The sequence below is a fragment of the Oncorhynchus gorbuscha genome, linkage group LG20 (genome assembly GCF_021184085.1).
Source record: "Oncorhynchus gorbuscha isolate QuinsamMale2020 ecotype Even-year linkage group LG20, OgorEven_v1.0, whole genome shotgun sequence".
NCBI classification, from domain to species: domain Eukaryota; kingdom Metazoa; phylum Chordata; class Actinopteri; order Salmoniformes; family Salmonidae; genus Oncorhynchus; species Oncorhynchus gorbuscha.
Window position 1 is genome coordinate 19,003,792 of NC_060192.1, and position 19,518 is coordinate 19,023,309.

The following is a 19,518-nucleotide window of genomic DNA, read 5'->3' on the forward strand; positions in this document are numbered from 1 at the left end:
TGCCCGGAGTAGCAAGGTGGGTTATTAACCCTGGGTTCTGGAGGCTCGGCAGGCCAGGGAGTAACAGGTGGCACGAGACGTAGACTCTGGAACTGTCCAGAGAGGTCGGAAACCTGAGCGGCCAGGTTCTCCACGGCATGGCGAGCAGCAGACAATTCCTGCTCGTGTCTGCCGAGCATGGCTCCTTGGAACTCGACGGCAGTGTAACGAGCGTCTGAAGTCGCTGGGTCCATTCCTTGGTCGGTTCCTTCTGTCATGCTGGTAAAAGAGGACCCAAAAGCGACTTAACAGAAGCAGAGTTTAATAATGTTCAAAACGGAATAACTGACATCCTCTAGATTTGTAGAGGGGAAAACAACTGGAGAAGCGGCCACAGACTGCAGGTCGCTTCGGGTAGGCGCAGGCCGTAGTCGACTGAGACACCTGCTCACACGCAGCGTCTGATGAAGGCACAAAACACGACAGAACAGGGTGATACACAATCACGGCAAAAAACACGACAGGACAGGGCGAAACGCAATCACAGCATGGAATATACAATATAAGGAACCGACGGAACAGGAACGGATTACAAAGGAATAAATAGGGAATCTAATCAGGGGAAAGGATCGGGAACAGGTGTGGGAAGACTAAATGATGATTAGGGGAATAGGAACAGCTGGGAGCAGGAACGGAACGACAGAGAGAAGAGAGAGCGAGAGAGTGAGAGAGGGAGGGGGAGAGAGAGGGATAGAACCAAACAAGACCAGCAGAGGGAAACGAATAGCATGGGGAGCACAGGGACAAGACATGACAATAAATGACAAACATGACAGGAGAACCTTGCAGTTGAGGGCGGCGCAGTTGCCGTACCAGGAGGTGATACAGCCTGACAGAATACTCTCAATTTTGCATTTTTAATAGTTTGTCAGGGTTTTAGGTGACAAGCCAATTTTCTTGAGCCTCCTGAGGTTGAAGAGGCGCTGTTGCGCCTTAATATAATAATACTAGCCTTCTTCACTACACTGTCTGTGTGGGTGGACCATTTCAGTTTGTCTGTGATGTGTATGCCGAGGAACTTAACACTTTCCAACTGATCCACACTGTCCCTTTGATGTGGATAGGGGGGGTGCTCCCTCTGCTGTTTCCTGAAGTCCACCATCATCTCCCTTGTTTTGTTGGCGTTGAGTGGGAGGTTGTTTTCCTCACCTCCTCCCCGTAGGCTGTCTCTTCATTGTTGGTAATCAAGCCCGCTACTATTCTGTCTTCTGCAAACTTGATGATTGAGTTGGAGGCGTGCATGGCCACGTAATCATGGGTGAACAGGGAATACAGGAGGGGGCTGAGAATGCACCCTTGTGGTGTTGAGGGTCAGCGAAGTGGAGATGTTGTTTCATCCTTCAGCACCTGGGGGCGGCCCATCAGAAAGTCCAGGACTCAATTGCACAAGGCGGGGTTGAGACCCAGGGCCTCAAGCTTAATGATGTGCTTGGAGGGTGCTATGGTGTTGAATTCTGAGCAGGTATCAATGAACAGCATTCTTACCTAGGTATTCCTCTTGTCCAGATGGGATAGGGCAGTGTGCAGTGTGATGGCGATTGCATCGTCTGTTGACCTGTTGGGGCGGTAAGCAAACTGAAGTGGGACTAGGGTGGCAGGTAAGGTGGAGGTGATATGATCCTTGACTAGTCTCTCAAAGCACTTCATGATCACAGAAGTGAGTGCTACGGGCCAGAGTCATTCAGTTCAGTTATCTCTCTGCCAATAACAGATCGTTTTCAGTTTCCCCCTCCGAACTCAGAACACTCCCAGACAATTCTAGCAAAATTCTTGGTTTAGAAAATGCTTTTGCAATTTATTTTTGATTGGAAAACAATCACAGTAAGGTACTTAATTGTTACCCTGAAATTATTTGATATTGAGATTTAAAAAAGGTTGCATTGGACCTTTAAAGTATACTTTATCAAACATATTTAGACGTACATTTGAATTCATCTACAGGTTTCAAACACACTCACTAGGTCAACATGCTTTGGGAATGGCTGTTGTGGTCAGGCTATGGCTAAATCTTAGGTTAGGCCTTTTGTGTTAGGGTGAAACTATCCGTAAGCTGATTGGGGGTGATCTCTGTTCTCTGAGGCTATAACATGATGTGGCCATGTAATTCTCTCTCCGAACTCTCTCCAATAATTTTTTAATTCCAAAACCATATTGCAGTTTGGCTTGACTGACATTGACACTGAAGAGTTTTTCTCTGTCATCACACATTCACAGAAATCATTAACCTCTATGCAACATGGATTTGGGGAGGTAGCCTGGCAAGCCATTTTTCTCACAATAACAATCTCTATCACACCCAAGGCAAAAAAGAGAACCAACCACAGTTTTAAACTGGACAAAAAAAACAATTGAACCCTTCTCCTTTAAATTTCAGATGTTGTCGTGAGAAGAATGACTGAAACATTTTACGACAGGATGTATTCACCAGTTGTCAGAGCAACCCTACCGCCCCTGTTGAGTTACATTGTAGCAAGCATAGCCATCTATGTCAATACAATGATGTATCAGAGGGCTGTAATTACTGTTTGTGGTTTTTGAAAGGTCTTCATGTGACGAGTTATAACATGATAACTCGCAGCAGTCGTTTCACAGCATACTACGACGAGTTTGAGGAACTCATGTATGAGCATCGAATCGAATGCTGAGAATTCATTGCGCAAGACATCTTTCAATAACTCGAAATCATTTTTCAAAACGAACGGTATGTACAATTTCAGCTTGATAAATAAGATACATATTGTAATGTCAAGTGACGTTTCCAAGCAGTCAAGTGTATAGGCCCAGGCTACATCATAATAGAGAATTTAAAATATTTGAGAATGAGCAGCATAAACCATGATTTACTGCTTTTACTATCAAGGCTGTCCTAATGTCACACTGCTATCATAGTGTGTGAGGGAGAGGGATGCTCCTTTCAATGTCTATATTTAGTTTGGTGTGTGTAACACAAAAATGTAACATAAATGTGTTGTGCCCTCTTTACAGAGCCTTGTTGCCTTTTGGATGCCTGTAGCGACAGACTCCAAACAGACCTAATCAGAGGCCCACATTCCATGCCTGGGGTTCTGTTTTATGCTCTAAGCCAGTCAATGATGCTAACCCCCACCACCCCTGAAGCAGAGGACAAGGCCTATTGCTGCGACTCCCCACAGAAGCTTGTGGCTCAATTCCCCCACTCATGCCTGTGATCCCCATCCCTCGGCGTGTGCGTAGCTTCCATGGTCCCCACACCACCTGCATGCACTCGGCCTGTGGGTCTGCACACACAACCCAGCTTGTGCGCACCAAGTACAACAACTTTGACCTTTACCTGCGCTCACGCTGCATGTACGGCTTCCTGCGCTTCCTGCTCTACTTCGGCTGCAGCCTTCTGACCTCCCTCCTCTGGGTGGCGCTGTCGGCTCTATTCTGCCTGCAGTACATGAGCGCCCGTGTCTTCCTGCGGCTGCAGTACAAGCTGTCCGTCATCCTACTGTTGCTAGGACACCAGCGCCTTGACTTTGGGGTGCTCAACAACCTGTTTATCTACAGTATGCAGGTCACAATGTTCCTGGTGGGAGGCCTGGGCTGGTGCTTCATGGTGTTTGTGGACATGTAGCTTCTGGTGACAACAGTGACCATGGATTTTTTATTGTTTAAAAAAATGTAACCTTTATTTAACCAGGTAGGCCAGTTGAGACCTGGCCAAGATAAAGCAAAGCAGTGCGGCACAAACAACAACACAGAGTTACACATGGAATAAACCAACGTACAGTCAATAACACAGTAGGGAGGAAAAGTCTATATACAGTATGTGCACTGTTATATACCAATGTCAGACCTCTACACAATGCACAGCAGCCATTTTGTACCAAAACATTACCACACAGCAGCAGTTGCGATGAAGGCGTAAGGATGGCCAGGAATAGAAGGTGGTCAGAATATATGGTTACACTCTGGTGCTATTTGCCTGAAAAAAGCTGATGCATACTTACTCTAAGACTTCTGTAATAACAAGCCTTACTTTAGTTTGGACCATGAGGGGTGGGATGCCTCTCAAGACCCTAAAAAGGAAAACATGCTGTCTTCTGTTTGACTGGAGAAAACAAGTCACGCAAAATGTTGAATTCTAAGCATAAAGGATACGTTCGTATTGGTGTTGGATTCAAATCCCTTGGTGACCAACATTCTTTTTGTAACGTTATTATTTTACACATCGTCTTTTCATTTAAAAAAAAAAAGCAACAATATCGTGCTGTAAAGTATATGGATAAGTGAGTATGTGTTAGTGTTTGCAGATTGTGTCTTATTGATGCCACTAATATCTGCCATGGGCATGGCCTGCTGCTTGAGCTGTGTCATCGAGTCTGTAACAGTGCGAGTTAGTTACAGTGGGTGGCTTTGGGTGAAGTGGTCATTTAGTCCCTCACATGGTCCCAGAATCCCTCTCGCAGAGAGAACACTGTTCGGCCTCCCTCAGAAAACAATAGCCAATCACAGCCAGACACCTCCGTCTCTGCCAACCAAAACAATGGCTGTGGCTGTGTCCCAATGGCCTCCTTTACTCAGCTTCTTCCCTACACTAGGACTGATCTGATAAATATAGGAAAGGCTGTAATGATAGGATGAAAACCTATTCAGAATGTTTATCATTGTGGTCATGTGTAAAGCCTGTAGTTTTCACTGACCATGTGCCAATAACTTTCTCATTGTTCATTTTAAGTACTGAAATCCTGATCAATTTCTCCTAAATTCTCCTCCTTTCCTTGTCCCTTTTCCACAAGCCTAGGTCCTGGCCAGGAAAAGGTCTGGCCCTAGTTATAGTCACAGCCTCTGTTTCAGTACTTAAACAGTATACAGTGTGCAAGCCAAGTTTCCACCATGCTACTTTCTATTCAGTCTGTTTCAGATCAGTGCTCAATACTAAGGGAAGAAAACCATTTAAAATATTTGGGGCTCAGCCCCAGTCGTTGGATGGAGTTCAGAGATAGAGGACTCATCTTAATATCTGTGCCATTATAGTGTCTGTGATAGCCAGTGAGGCTACAACCCATAAGAATCCCTACCCAGTTGACTACTTTGACCAATTTAAAATGGCGACATGGCTGAGGACTGGCATTGGGCCGAAGTGGGTACACAGCACAACCCTGTATTGTTCTAGGATCAACTCATCAAATGCCTCATATTCTGGGGCACTCATATTTGTTTGCCTAGTTCGTATGTCCTGTTAAAACTGAAAAGAAGGAAGAATTGTGTTTTTGACAAACAGTTCCTAAAGGAAGTGTTCATACCTCTTGACTTATTCCACATTTGGTTGTGTTACAGCCTGAATTCAAAATGGATTACATTTTAAAAATATATATCTCACCCATCTACACACAATTAATTATTCCACATTTGGTTGAGTTACAGCCTGAATTCAAAATGGATTCCAATTTTTAAAATGATCTCACCCGTCTACACACAATAACCCATAATGACAAAGTGAAAACATGTTTTTAGAAATGTTTGCTAATTTATGGAAACTTAAATACAGAAATATCTAGTTTACATAAGTATTCACACCCCTAACTCAATACCTTGTAGAATAACCTTTGGCAGTGATTACAGCTATGAGTCTTTCTGGGTAAGTCTCTAAGAGAGTCTCTACTCTAAGATTTCCATTCCTGAATTATTCCACATTTGGTTGAGTTACTGCCTGAATTCAAAATGGATTCCAATTTTAAAAATGATCTCACCCGTCTACACACAATAACCCATAATGACAAAGTGAAATCATGTTTTTAGAAATGTTTGCTAATTTATGGAAACTTAAATACAGAAATATCTAGTTTACATAAGTATTCACACCCCTAACTCAATACCTTGTAGAATAACCTTTGGCAGTGATTACAGCTATGAGTCTTTCTGGGTAAGTCTCTAAGAGATTCTCTACTCTCTAAGATTTCCATTCCTGGATTGTGCAACATTTGTGCATTATTCTTTTCAAAATTCTTCATGCTCTGTCAAATTGGTTGTTGAGCATTGCTAGACAACCATTTTCATGTCATGGATTTTCTAGTAGATTTAAGTCAAAACTACCTTGAACGCACAGGAACATTCACTGTCTTGGTATGCAACTGTCTTGGTATGCAACTGCAGTGTAGATTTGGCCTTGTGTTTAAGTTATTGTTCTGCTAAAAGGTTCATTAATATCCCAGTGTCTGGTGGAAAGCAGACTGAACTAGATTTTCCTCTAGGATTTTGCCTGTGCTTAGCTCCATTCTGTTTCTTTTTTTATCCTGAAAAACTCCTGTCCTTAACTATTACAAGCATACCCATAACATGATGGAGCCACCACTATGCTTGAAAATATAGAGAGTGGTACTCAGTAATGTGTTGTATTGGATTTGCCCCAAACATAACACTTTGTATTCAGGACAAAATGTTAATTGCTTTTCCACATTTGTTTGCAGTATTACTTTAGTGCCTTGTTGCAACCAGGATACATGATTTGGAATATTTGTATTCTTTACAGGGTTCCTTCTTTTCACTTAGTCAATTAGGTTAGTATTGTAGAGTAACTACAATGTTGTTGCTCCATCCTCAGGGATCTCCTATCACAGCCATTAAACTCATAACTATTTTTAAGTCACCATTGGCCACATGGTGAATTCCCTGAGCAGTTTCCTTCCTCTCTGGCAACTGAGTTAGAAAGGACACCTGTAGCTTTGTATTGACTGTGTGTGTTGATACACCATCCAAGTGTAATAACTTCACCATGCTCAAAGGGATATTCAACGTCTACTTTTTTAAAATGTGTACCCATTTACCAATAGGTGCCCTTCTTTGTGAGGCATTGGAAAACCTTCCTGGACTTTGTGGTTGAATCTTTGTTTACAATTCACTGCTTGACTGAGGGACCTTGCAGGGAATTGTATTAATAATGTTAAACTTTATTATTGTACACAGACCATGCAAATTATTTTCTCCTGAACTTACACTGAATATACCATACCACTGAATATACCTTGCCCCAAGAACAGCCTCAATTCGTAAGGGCATGGACTCTACAAGGTGTCAAGAATTCCCATAGTTGTGTCAACTTGGCTGATGGTCCTTTGGGTGGTGGGCCAATCTTGATACACAAAGGAAGCTGTTGAGAGTGAAAAACCCAGCAGCGTTGCAGTTCTTGACACAAACCAGTGTGCGTGGCACTTACTACCATACCCCGTTCAGAGGCAGTTTAAATATTTTGTCTTGCCCATTCACTCTGAATGGTACACATACAGTACACAATCCATGTCTCAATTGTCTCAAGGCATAAAAATCATTTAACCTGTCTCCTCCCCTTCATCTACACTGATTGAAGTGGATTTAACACGTGATATCAATAAGGGATCATAGTTTTCACCTGGATTCTCCTGGTCAAGCTGTCATGAAAATAGCTGTTATTTTTAATGTTTTGTACACTCAGTGTATTTAGACTTGCCGTAACAAAGGGGTTGAATAGTTGAGTCAATAAGACATTTCAGCTTTTCATTTTTAATTCATAATTTGTAAAAGAAAATTTTAAAAAATCTGTTTTGACATTATGGGGGTATTTTGTGTAGATCAGTGACAAAATTCTGAATTTAATACATTTTTGATTCAGGCTGTAACTCAACAAAATGTGGAAAAAGTCATGGGTGTGAATTATTTCTGAAGCCACTGTAGCTGTACAATGCAATAGATAGCCATGTATAGTAGGCCTATGGCAAGTAGGGTTGGGGTTAATTCCAAATCAATTCAGTTGAGGAATGTAAAGAATTCACATTTTATGAAATGAGATTTGCAAGTTATTTTCACCAACATTTCAAGTCTATTCCCTAAGTTGATGGATGCCAGGTGAGTTGACCCTCCATTGAACCTGGTCGTCACTAGTTACCACACCCACAAAGGAATAATTTTGTCTAAACCCTGCCTATTTCTACAATTTATCTTCTAAAAAATCTGATTTGAAACCTAACCTTAACCCCGCAGATAACGTTTTGTCTAACCATAAATTAAGCCCAAAAGGCAATGTTTTGTTTAAATGAATTTTTACAAATAGCCCATTTTGACTTTGTGGCTGTGGTAACTAGTGACAACCATTGGCCCTCATTAACAACATCTCAATATATCCCGAAGCTGTTCAGAATGCTTATGTGGAAAAGTATGTGTGAAATGGACATGGTATGTTATTGTTTCCTCCGTTGCTGCTGTTATTCAGGGCATTGTACTGTACATTTTCATATTATCAAAGCTGCTTGGGAAGTGCATATGAATAAATGTATATGTAAAATCTAAAAATTTGTCTGTTCCTGGTGTTTTTAATTGTGTCATTCTTTACCAAGCTAATGTATTCCCTGTTACATAATGAATACGTGGGCAAAGCTTGATGTGCTTTAGGTGTTTGCAATGTTTGTGGACTGATCATTTATGGTTTCATAGAATTACAGAGACAAATTTTCATACTGTGTTGTATTTAGATTTTTCTCATACAATTGTGTAGTATATGGAAATACATTAGGATACATTATAAAATGTCTACAGTATTAATGATGGGGACCTTATGGTTATTAACCATTACCAATGACCATACATGTGTTTATTGACAGTGGGCATATTCTACATTGCACCCTCTGTCGAGATACACACACTGAAAGATATGTCTAATGATGTGTGGGAATATTTGGTCAGACATGGTTAAGGTCAGTTGCTTTTGGAGTCATGCGACTGCACAGTTGAGATTTAAGGGCATGGCCTACAAACAGTAAATATAATAGCAGATTTAATGGAAATAGAGTCATGGATAGACGTATCAGTGAATGTAAATATATTTTGTTGTCTGGCAGTGGGTGGTATATTGCTTCACTACAGTAAAACGGATACAGCAGTTAGGGGACAGTTGACTTGAGGTGATAATATGTAGCCCGCAGTTGGTCCCCAAAATTATGAGCTGCACACATGCGCAGCTTGCAACTAATAGGCCACGTGAGGTAACCATGCATGTAAATGCAGTCCAGCGCTCACGCTCCATATGTTGCGTGCTTGAGTTTTAGCTAGATTTCGGTACAGTTGAACAATGAACTTTTGTCGTGAATTCTGTCATTAGAATCGAGTGCATGTAAGTAAAGGTGTCATAATTTAGAGGTGCATACGTAGAGCGCTCAATGTTTTTTTGTATTTACAGTAAAGTGCATAACATCTGAGAGACTGTACAGTCGCATCTCTAAACGCCGAGTCTGTGTCTTTAATGAAAGTGTATCGACTGTAGAATGATGTCAGTCTGCGGCTATGCGCACAGTTCATATAGCGTCCATGTGAGCGTCATTCACTTCCTGCACAAGGATACATTGGGGAGAGAGAGAGAGCAGCCAGAGAGAGAGAGCGCTGGGGGCGAGCAGGCAAGATAGGAGAGCGAGCAAGCAAACGAGGTGAACTCGGGGCCTGCCTATGCTACAGACGGAACCTGGAAACTTTACATCGCAAGAAATAAAGCTGTGCCCGCTACTGTCAGTAACCTTTTATGGAGGAGCGACCATATCGGGTAAACATTTGTCATAATCGTGGTTTGATATGTAGGCTATAGTGTTTGTTTGTATAACGCATATGGTTTTGCCATGTTTTATTTCCTCGTATGTAGGCTAGATTTAATCTGCCCATCTTTCATATCCATCGCTTGATATATGAATTCACGAATGACATAGCGATATTGACATAAACTACAACAACGATTTAACTTTTTCTAGTATTGTAGAATAGCCTAGAAATTTCGTAGATTTTGTGATTTTGTTAGAACCGTGACATTGATTTAATGCAACTGGATTCCTGAAAAATATAACCCGCCAGTATTTTAGACTAAAGGAATTTGCGCAGATGTTTAGAAATGCTACTTTAACAATGAACTTTATGAAATGTAGGCCTGACATTTTGGGACCACTTTTTATCAGTCAACGAAATACAGTGTTTCTAACGGGATATGTGGAGCATATATCGGTCATTGCGTCGCTGTCAAGTCCACAACAAAAACGCCCCCCACTTCTTTGTAGGCTGTAGGCATTATAACACACATGTAGCCGACCAAACCAAACCCCAAACATACAGAATGTTATATACAATGTAGCCTATTCATAGCTGTTGATCTTAAAGTTATGGGATCCAAATGAGAGTGGTTACACTGTGAATTTAGGTCAACTCGACTCACCGCCATCAGACCAGAATATTTTGTGGCATAATATAGGCTTCAACCTTATATATCGTAGTATTGTTATGTCCTCGGTGCAACCATAATTTGTGAATCATGGTGTACAGAAAATCATTCTAAGTCTGAAGCCTCAGGAGTAGACTATAAAGCAGGCTATGCAGCATGGAGAATAGCTTATAAACTTGGTATAATTGAACTATGATGTCCTGTTGTAATTCTGTGTAATATTTAAATGGGTCTGTAGTTGTTTAAATGTACCCTACATGCCTTAGCCTATGGAGTATACATTATACATTATTTTGTTTGTGAAGAGGTAATAGGCCATTATTGATTCAATGGAATCTCAATAGGCTACATCCTTGCTGTTTGTTGGCAAAAAATGACAGTGACACACTAGATCAGTGCTTCTCCATGACCTGGGGTCTGACTGGCATGTTACTCACTTTCTGCTTCCCTTGAAGCCCCTGACATGTGATCAATGCCTACTGTACTGTTTGCGCCTTGCATGTGACTTCTGGCAATTTATTCATTTCCTGCTCTCTCTCACTCTCACTCTCTCTCTCTCTCTCTCTCTCTCTCTCTCTCTCTCTCTCCTCTCTCTCACACACACACACAAACACACACACACTTTCTCTCTCTAACTCTCTCTCTCTCCCACACACACACACTTTATGTTGTTTAGTTATTGTTTGGAGATGATTTACAGCTGTTAGACCAGTACATTGCAAGATGTTCCCTCTATTTTCATCTATATGAGGTGGAATGGTGTCGGGTTGGAGGTTGGCCTCATTTGCCGTGTGTGTGTGTGTGTGTGTGTGTGTGTGTGTGTGTGTGTGTGTGTGTGTGTGTGTGTGTGTGTGTGTGTGTGTGTGTGTGTGTGTGTGTGTGTGTGTGTGTGTGTGTGTGTGTGTGTGTGTGTGTGTGTGTGTGTGTGTGTGTGTGTGTGTGTGTGTGTGTGTGTGTGTGTGTGTGTGTGTGTGTGTGTGTGTGTGTGTGTGTGTGTGTAGCTTTAACTAACATGGCTGGCATCCAACACTCCAAGTCTACAGGTTTGCCTTTCACACACAGCTCTCAACACTGTGAAATCCATCTGAGCTGTCATACCAAACAAGAGAAAGATATACAGACAGAGTGACTCCCATCTCTCCGCTTATTGATTCAAACTAAATCTATAGGCACATTGTGTGTGTAGGCGTGTACTTGGCTGCCTGCCTTCCTATATACACTACATGACCAAAAGTATGTGGACACTTGCTCGTCGAACGTCTCATTCCAAAATCATGGGCGTTAATATGGAGTTGGTCCCCCCTTTGCTGCTATAACAGCCTCCAATCTTCTGGGAAGGCTTTCCACTAGATGTTGGAACATTGCTGTGGAGACTTGCTTCCATTCAGCAACAAGAGCATGAGTGTGGTCAGGCACTGATGTTGGGTGATTAGGCCTGGCTCGCAGTCGGCGTTCCAATTCATCCCAAAGGTGGTCAAAGGGGTTTGAGTTCAGGGCTCTGTGCGGGCCAGTCAAGTTCTTCCACACCAACCTCGACAAACCATTTCTGTATGGATGGTGCATGGGGGCGTTGTCATGCTGAAATAGGAAAGGGATTTCCCCAAACTGTTGCCACAAATCGTCTAGAATGTCATTTTATGCTGTAGCATAAATATTTCCTTTCACTGGAACTAAGGGCCCTAGCCCGAACCATGAAAACAGCCCCAGACCATTATTTCTCCTCCACCAAACTTTACAGTTGGCACTGTGCATTGGGGCTGGTTAGCGTTCTCCTGGCATCCCCCAAACCCAGATTTGTCCATCAGACTGCCAGATGGTAACGCGTGATTCATCACTCCAGAGAAAGCCTTTCCATTGCTCCAGAGTCCAATGGCAGCAAGCTTTACACCACTCCAGCCGACGTTTGGCATTGTGCAATGTGATCTTAGGGTTGTGTGCGGCTGCTCGACCATGGAAACCCATTTCATGAAGCTCCAGACGAACAGTGCTTTTGCTGACATTGATTCCAGAGGCAGTTTGGAACTTGGTAGTGAGTGTTGCAACCAAAGACAGACGATTTTTACACGCTATGTGCTTCAGCACTCGGCGGTCCCATTCTGTGAGCTTGTGTGGCCTACCACTTTGTGGCTGAGCCGTTGTTGCTCCTAGACGTTTCCACTTCAAAATAACAGCACTTACAGTTGACCGGGGCAGCTTTAGCAGGGCATAAATTTGACGAACTGACTTGTTGGAAAGGTGCCATCCTATGACGGTACCACGTTGAAAGTCACTAAGCTCTTCAGTAAGGCAATTTTACTGCCAATGTTTGTATATGGAGATTGCATGGCCCTGTGCTCGATTTTATACACCTGTCAGCAATGGGTGTAGCTGAAATAGCCGAATCCCCTAATTTGAAGGGGTGTCCACATACTTTTGTATATATAGTGTGCTTCACACAATGACACCTTTTTTTCTTAGTAGTTGCTTTATTGCTGGGAAGTCAGTGAGGGCATCGAGGTGTACTGCCAAGTTCCTATCTTCAATGTTTAACACAACATACAGTACATGGAAGGAGTGTGCTCTTTGTTAACTTTTTTTTTCTTAACCAAGGCCTTCACCGCCACACGTCTTTGAGTTGGATGGCTGCCAAGCGCTGTGATGGCGCTCAACAGCTGTATTTGTGTGTGCCGTGTCCTCAGATGCCCTTCCTCCATAGGCCCCGCACTACAAAACATTCCACAGGGGGGCCAAGGGGGGAAGTGAGAAGAGAGAGACACACACACACACACATTTTGATAGACACGTACATGGGAAGAGAGAGAGGTTGTAGGGTTCACTCAACTGCATCATCAGATGCTTGACTGAACAGCATGGACTCATTATCATAAGGGGCGATCGACAGTAAAGGAAATGTTTAGGTTTATTTGTTACCTTCCTTAATGTTTATTCTCCAGCATTGTAGGATCCACCCACTCTGTTGTTCGACCAGTAGAACTATTTTCTCATATTTTTGTACTACCATAACTTGAGTCTGGTTTTGTAATATGAATATTCAACCTTATAGTAATGTCTAGAGAATATGTTTTATTTAACTTCCAGTATGTGGGAGTAAATGTTATTTATTTGACAACCAATATTTGAGATGAGATTTTCCCATTCTTTGTTTACAGTGCTCACTGAAAAATGCCTAGTGTTGATTTCTGTCTCTTTGGCTCCTTGGTTTAGCTTGTGCACTTGGTGAGAGGGAGGGAGTAACCATACTACAAAGGCTCTGTGTAAAAAAGGCCTAAACGGCATTCATCTGGCCTCTGTCTGTGAGGCCCTCTAGAGATGATGATGGAACAATGGGATCATAATGTGCATGGTACGTGATACAGAGCAGGCATACATTATTTTCTCATGCGTCATCTGTATGTACAGTATGTACAGTTGCTCTGGGCCAGTGGTGTTGTCGCAGATCCCATCACAAGGTCAACTGAGTCCATTACACAGATCCTGTCATTTAGATGTGGAGTGGGTTCCGTCATACAGTATTGCATTGCCTTATTTTTTTTGACGTGTTTAGTTATGGGTATGGTTTCAAACCCTTTTCTCATATAATATAGTGTTTAAAGATTCTTGTGTGAAATGGACTGAAATTTGAATCTGTATGGCGAGACAGATCTGTATTTCCATTTGTTTCTATCCGTCAAGTCTTTTAAGCATATGCAATCAATAAACAATAAACAGGCCTACCTATGGAGCCTAACTAGTGATGTCGACGTATGTTGACTTTATTTGAACTACTGTTGACATTTTGGGTGGCAGATTAAATCAAACTGTAGGTAGTGTAGCATGGCATGGTACTTGGTTGGTCAACAGTGTTTCCTTAACTGTTAACCCACTGTACATTCTAAATGAAGACACACACACCAATACAAACACACACCAATACAAACACACACAAACAGACAGAGAGAGACAGACAGACAGAGACAGACAGACAGAGAGAGACAGACAGAGAGAGACAGACAGACAGAGAGACAGAGAGACAGACAGACAGACAGACAGACAGACAGACAGACAGACAGACAGACAGACAGACAGACAGACAGACAGACAGACAGACAGACAGACAGACAGACAGACAGACAGAGAGAGAGAGAGAGAGAGAGAGAGAGAGAGAGAGAGAGAGAGAGAGAGAGAGAGAGAGAGAGAGAGAGAGAGAGAGAGAGAGAGAGAGAGAGAGAGAGAGAGAGAGAGAGAGAGAGAGAGAGAGAGAGAGAGAGAGAGAGAGACAGACAGACAGACAGACAGACAGACAGACAGACAGACAGACAGACAGACAGACAGACAGACAGACAGACAGACAGACAGACAGACAGACAGACAGACAGACAGACAGACAGACAGACAGACAGACAGACAGACAGACAGACAGACAGACAGACAGACAGACAGACAGACAGACAGACAGACAGACAGACAGACAGACAGACAGACAGAGAGACAGAGAGAGAGAGAGAGAGAGAGAGAGAGAGAGAGAGAGAGAGACAGAGAGAGAGACAGAGAGAGAGACAGAGAGAGAGACAGAGAGAGAGACAGAGAGAGAGACAGAGAGAGAGACAGAGAGAGAGACAGAGAGAGAGAGAGATTCATAAAATGTAACTGATTTGGGTGCTTTGGCTCATTCTGTGATTTTCAGGAAGTCTTCCAAGAACTCAGACAATGGACAGTAAACATGCTCTCCAGAACAATTTAACATAAGAGCTCATGTGCTCCTTGTTACTTAGGGCCTACTGCCTCAAGAACGTTGGAGAAACAGAGAAAAGTCATAAAGCTTCATATGCTTTTTCAATGTACGTTGTGGAGAGGATTGACAAAGAGCTCTTGCATAACTAAAGGCCCTTTACTCTCCCCTTACTTGCTTCTCACTCTCTCTCTCTCGCTCGCTCTTGTGCACTCTCTCTTTCTCTCTGTATGAGATTTCTGGTAAGTGACATGGGTTGGCCTTTGGCATAACGCCTGGCAAGATCACATGGCATGGATGTCACGGCAGTTATGTGTGTGTGTGTGTTTGAGAGAGAGAGTGCGAGAGAGATTTTGTGTGCATTTTACTGTTCTAAGTGTTTCCTTATGAATGAGAGCACATAGCCATTGCAGCAAATTAAGAGAAGTACTAAGGGGTGGGATGATTCTGGAATTCTAATGACATTTTGATAGCCTTACACTTGCAGTTTCCTCTGTTCCCACTGTAAACAAAAATTCAAAAGTAGATTTGTCTTGGTTTGGCCTGAAAAGAAGTCAATAGAATCTATTGCAACCTCCTGAAGGTTTGCTTGTAAATCACTTTAAAATCACTAAAAACCACCAGTAAATAGTTTGTAGACCATTAATAGATGTTGTGTAAATCATTCAATCATTTGTTAATGTATCATTGGCATTTGTCTATACATACAAAACACTAAATGTTAATCATTTATTATGGGGACTTGTAATCATAGAGTACATGAATTTACATTGATTTTTGAAAAAATACAGTAATGTGTATAAAAGGTATAGATAGCAGTCCTTCAAAAGGGAGTGTTCCCTACAGTATCTATAAGATTATGCTATACTGAAGCTCTAGGTCAGTGGTATTACTAATGTGTATCCGTCCATGGACCTTGAGGTAAAATGTAAGTTCATTTGCTAATGGGAAAACAATACCATTGGAGTTATCTCTCCAGTGAACACTAAATGGTTCTTGAGAGTGTGTGGGCTCAAAACAGTATTTTCATTTCCCTTATCTTTTTGAGGGTCCGGCTTTCTCTGATTACAGGCTTTATCAGATTACTTCTTTCGCTCAATTATAGGCTAATATGTCTCAATTACCTACAGTACATGTTATTCCCTCAGTCCCCGAGGCTTTTAAGTGACTTGACAATTTGGAATACTTACAGATGTAGTATCTTAATTTGAGCCAGTTTGCTACAGCAGGAAAATAATATTGCGGCAACAGGACATGTGAATTATTATGTGGACTATAATTAATGGACATTTTTTGTAGGTGTTGATACATTTTTCTTTAGGACAAAGAAACAACAAACTTGTTTAAACCTCCAATACCCTTCAACTTTGTATTACCTGATGCAATTAAGATCCTACATCTGTATATATACACACCACACATAGATGCATGCACACACAGGCACACTCAACTTGACAGCCAAATATATAAAAAAGTAGTGTGGCTCAAGTTCAGTGTAACTTCTGCACAGTATCTTACCATGGTTTCACATTAAACAAACTACAACTTATAAATGCTTTATATAGTATACATAACATCTCTATTTTACCTTGTCAGTTTACTGAGGGCATGTGTTATTGGCTGAGTTTAGCATAAACACATTAGGCCTCACATGACGGTTACACCTGCCTTGCTCCAGGCCAGAACACGAGGTATCTGCCAAGTATGGCGGTTGCATATGCAGATTAAACTGTTTATAGGGCAACTAATGTTATGTGTAATCTATATCATCATCACAGAGTACACTTCAACTGCTATGCTAATGGTACCCAGCTCCACCTCTCCACCAAACCCAAACTCAACAGCAACAAGCGGAGGTCATGCTCATCGGTTCCAAATCCACTGTCTTCAAATGGCACAAACTCAGCATCACCATAGACGGTTTCCAGGTCCCTTTGTCAACAAAGTCAAACGCCTCAATGTCACCCATGACTGTGACCTGTCATTTGAACCCCACATAAAAACCATCACCTGGACAGGATTCTTCCACATCCACAATATCTCCAGGCTCCGCCCCTCACTGTCACACTCTATCACTGAAACCCTCATCCATGCTTTTGGCCCCTCCCGACTGGACTACTGCAACACTCCTTACTGGTAATCCCAACAAACTCACCAACAAACTTCAACTGGTTCAGAATGCTGCTGCACGAATCCTCACCTGCACCAGATCAATTGAACACATCACACAAATCCTCATCAAACTACATTGGATCCCTGTCCAATTCTGTATTAACTTTAAGACACTCTTCACCTACATATCCCTCCAACAACCTGGCACCTATCTGGCACCTACCGACCTCTCTGAACTCCCACTCTATGCCCCCTCCCACTCTCTTTGCTCTGTACTTGTCACCCCTCCATTACGCTTCTCCACCATGGGTGCCGGGCCTTCAGCTGCTCGACACCCATTCACTGCAATAGGCTTGGGCTGAATACCATATATACAGTTGAAGTCAGAAGTTTACATATGCTTAGGTTGGAGTCATTAAAACTAGTTTTTCAACCACTCCACACATTTCTTGTTAACAAACTATAGTTTTGGCAAGTCGGGTAGGACATCTACTTTGTGCATGACATAAGTCATTTTTCCAACAATTGTTCACAGACAGATTATTTCACTTATAGTTCACTGTATCACAATTCTAGTGGGTCAGATGTTTACATACACTAAGTTGACTGTGCCTTTAAACAGCTTTGAAAATTCCTGAAAATGTCATGGCTTTAGAAGCTTCTGATAGTGTAATTAACATCATTTGAGTAAATTGGAGGTGTACCTGTGGATGTATTTCAAGAACTACCTTCAAACTCAGTGCCTCTGCTTGACATCATGGGAAAATCAAAAGAAATCAGCCAAGACCTCAGAAAAACAATTGTAGACCTCTACAAGTCTGGTTCATCCTTGGGAGCAATTTCCAAATGCCTGAAGTTACCACGTTCATCTGTACAAACAATATTATGCAAGTATAAACACCATTGGGCCACGCAGCCGTCATACCGCTCAGGAAGGTGATGTGTTCTGTCTCCTAGAAATGAACGTACTTTGGTGGGAAAAATGCACTCAATCCCAGAACAACAGCAAAGGACCTTGTAAAGATGCTGGAGGAAATAGTTGCAAAAGTATCTACATCCTCAGTAAAACAAGTCCTATATCGACCTGAAAGGCCGCTTAGCAAGGGAGAAGCCACTGTTCCAAAACCGCCATAAAAAAGCCAGACTACGGTTAGCAACTGCACGAGGGGGCAAAGATAGTACTTTTTTGAGAAATGTTCTCTGGTCTGATGAAACAAAAATAGACTGTTTGGCCATAATGACCATCGTTATGTTTGGAGGAAAAAGGAGGATGCTTGCAAGCCGAAGAACACCATCCCAACCGTGAAGCACAGGGTTGGCAGCATCATGTTGTGGGGGTGCTTTGCTGCAGGAGGGACTGGTGCACTTCACAAAATAGATGGCATCATGAGGACGGAAAATGATATGGATATATTGAAGCAACATCACAAGACATCAGTCAGAAAGTTAAAGCTTGGACGCAAATGGGTCTTTCAAATGGACAATGACCACAAGAATACTTCCAATGTTGTGGCAATATGGCTTAAGGACAACATAGTCAAGGCATTAGAGTGGCCATCACAAAGCCCTGACCTCAATCCCATAGAAAATTTGTGGGCAGACCTGAAGAAGTGTGCGAGCAAGGAGGCCTACAAACATGAGTCAGTTACACCAGCTCTGTCAGGAAGAATGGGCCAAAATTCACCCAACTTATTGTGGGAAGCTTGTGGAAGGCTACCCGAAGCATTTGACCCAAGTTAAACAATTTAAAGGCAATGCTACCAAATACTAATTGAGTGTATGCAAACTTCTCACCCACTGGGAATACGATGAAAGAAATCAAATCTGAAGTAAATCATTCTCTCTACTATTATTCTGACATTTCACATTCTTAAAATACAGTGGTGATCCTAACTGACCTAAGACAGGGAATTTTTACTAGGATTAAACAACTGAGTTTAAATGTATTTGGCTAAGGTGTATGTAAACTTCCGACTTCAACTGTACCATATACTGGGGAATTTTGAAATACAGACGGTATCATTTTCAATACCGTCCCCCCAAAAATATATATGCAGTATACACATTGACTTATGTAGTAACCAAAAAAGTGTTAAACAAATCCAAATATATTTTATATTTGAGATACTTCGAAGTAGCCACCCTTTGCCTTGATGACAGCTTTGCATAATGTTGGCATTCTTTCAACCAGCTTCACCTGGAATGCTTTTCAAACAGTCTTGAAGGAGTTCCCACATATGCTTAGCACTTGTTGGCTGCTTTTCCTTCACTCTGTGGTCCAACTCATCCCAAACCATCTCAATTGGTTTGAGGTCGGGTGATTGTGGAGGCCAGGTCATCTGATGTAGTAGGCCATCACTCTCCTTCTTGGTCAAATTGCCCCTACACAGCCTGGTAGGTGAGTTCGATCATTGTCCTTTTGAAAACAAATGATAGTCCCACTACGCGTAAACCAGATGGGATGGCA

General features: G+C 42.1%; 2 protein-coding genes across 2 annotated transcripts in view; both read left to right on the top strand.

Moving 5' to 3' along the window:
- Positions 1-2,481: 2,481 nt before the first annotated feature.
- LOC124007276 (transmembrane protein 250-like) lies at positions 2,482-6,333 on the top strand. The gene is made up of 2 exons (XM_046317719.1): positions 2,482-2,740; positions 3,025-6,333. Exon 2 carries the CDS (start codon positions 3,218-3,220, stop codon positions 3,635-3,637), a length of 420 nt encoding a protein of 139 aa, XP_046173675.1. The 5' UTR covers positions 2,482-2,740; positions 3,025-3,217; the 3' UTR covers positions 3,638-6,333.
- Positions 6,334-9,185: 2,852 nt separating this feature from the next.
- LOC124006726 (nucleus accumbens-associated protein 2-like) overlaps positions 9,186-19,518 on the top strand; it is a 54,273-nt gene continuing 43,940 nt past the window's right edge. The window contains exon 1 of the mRNA XM_046316841.1: positions 9,186-9,568. The gene's annotated coding sequence lies outside the window, so the exon portion shown is untranslated. The remainder of the gene's footprint in view (positions 9,569-19,518) is intronic.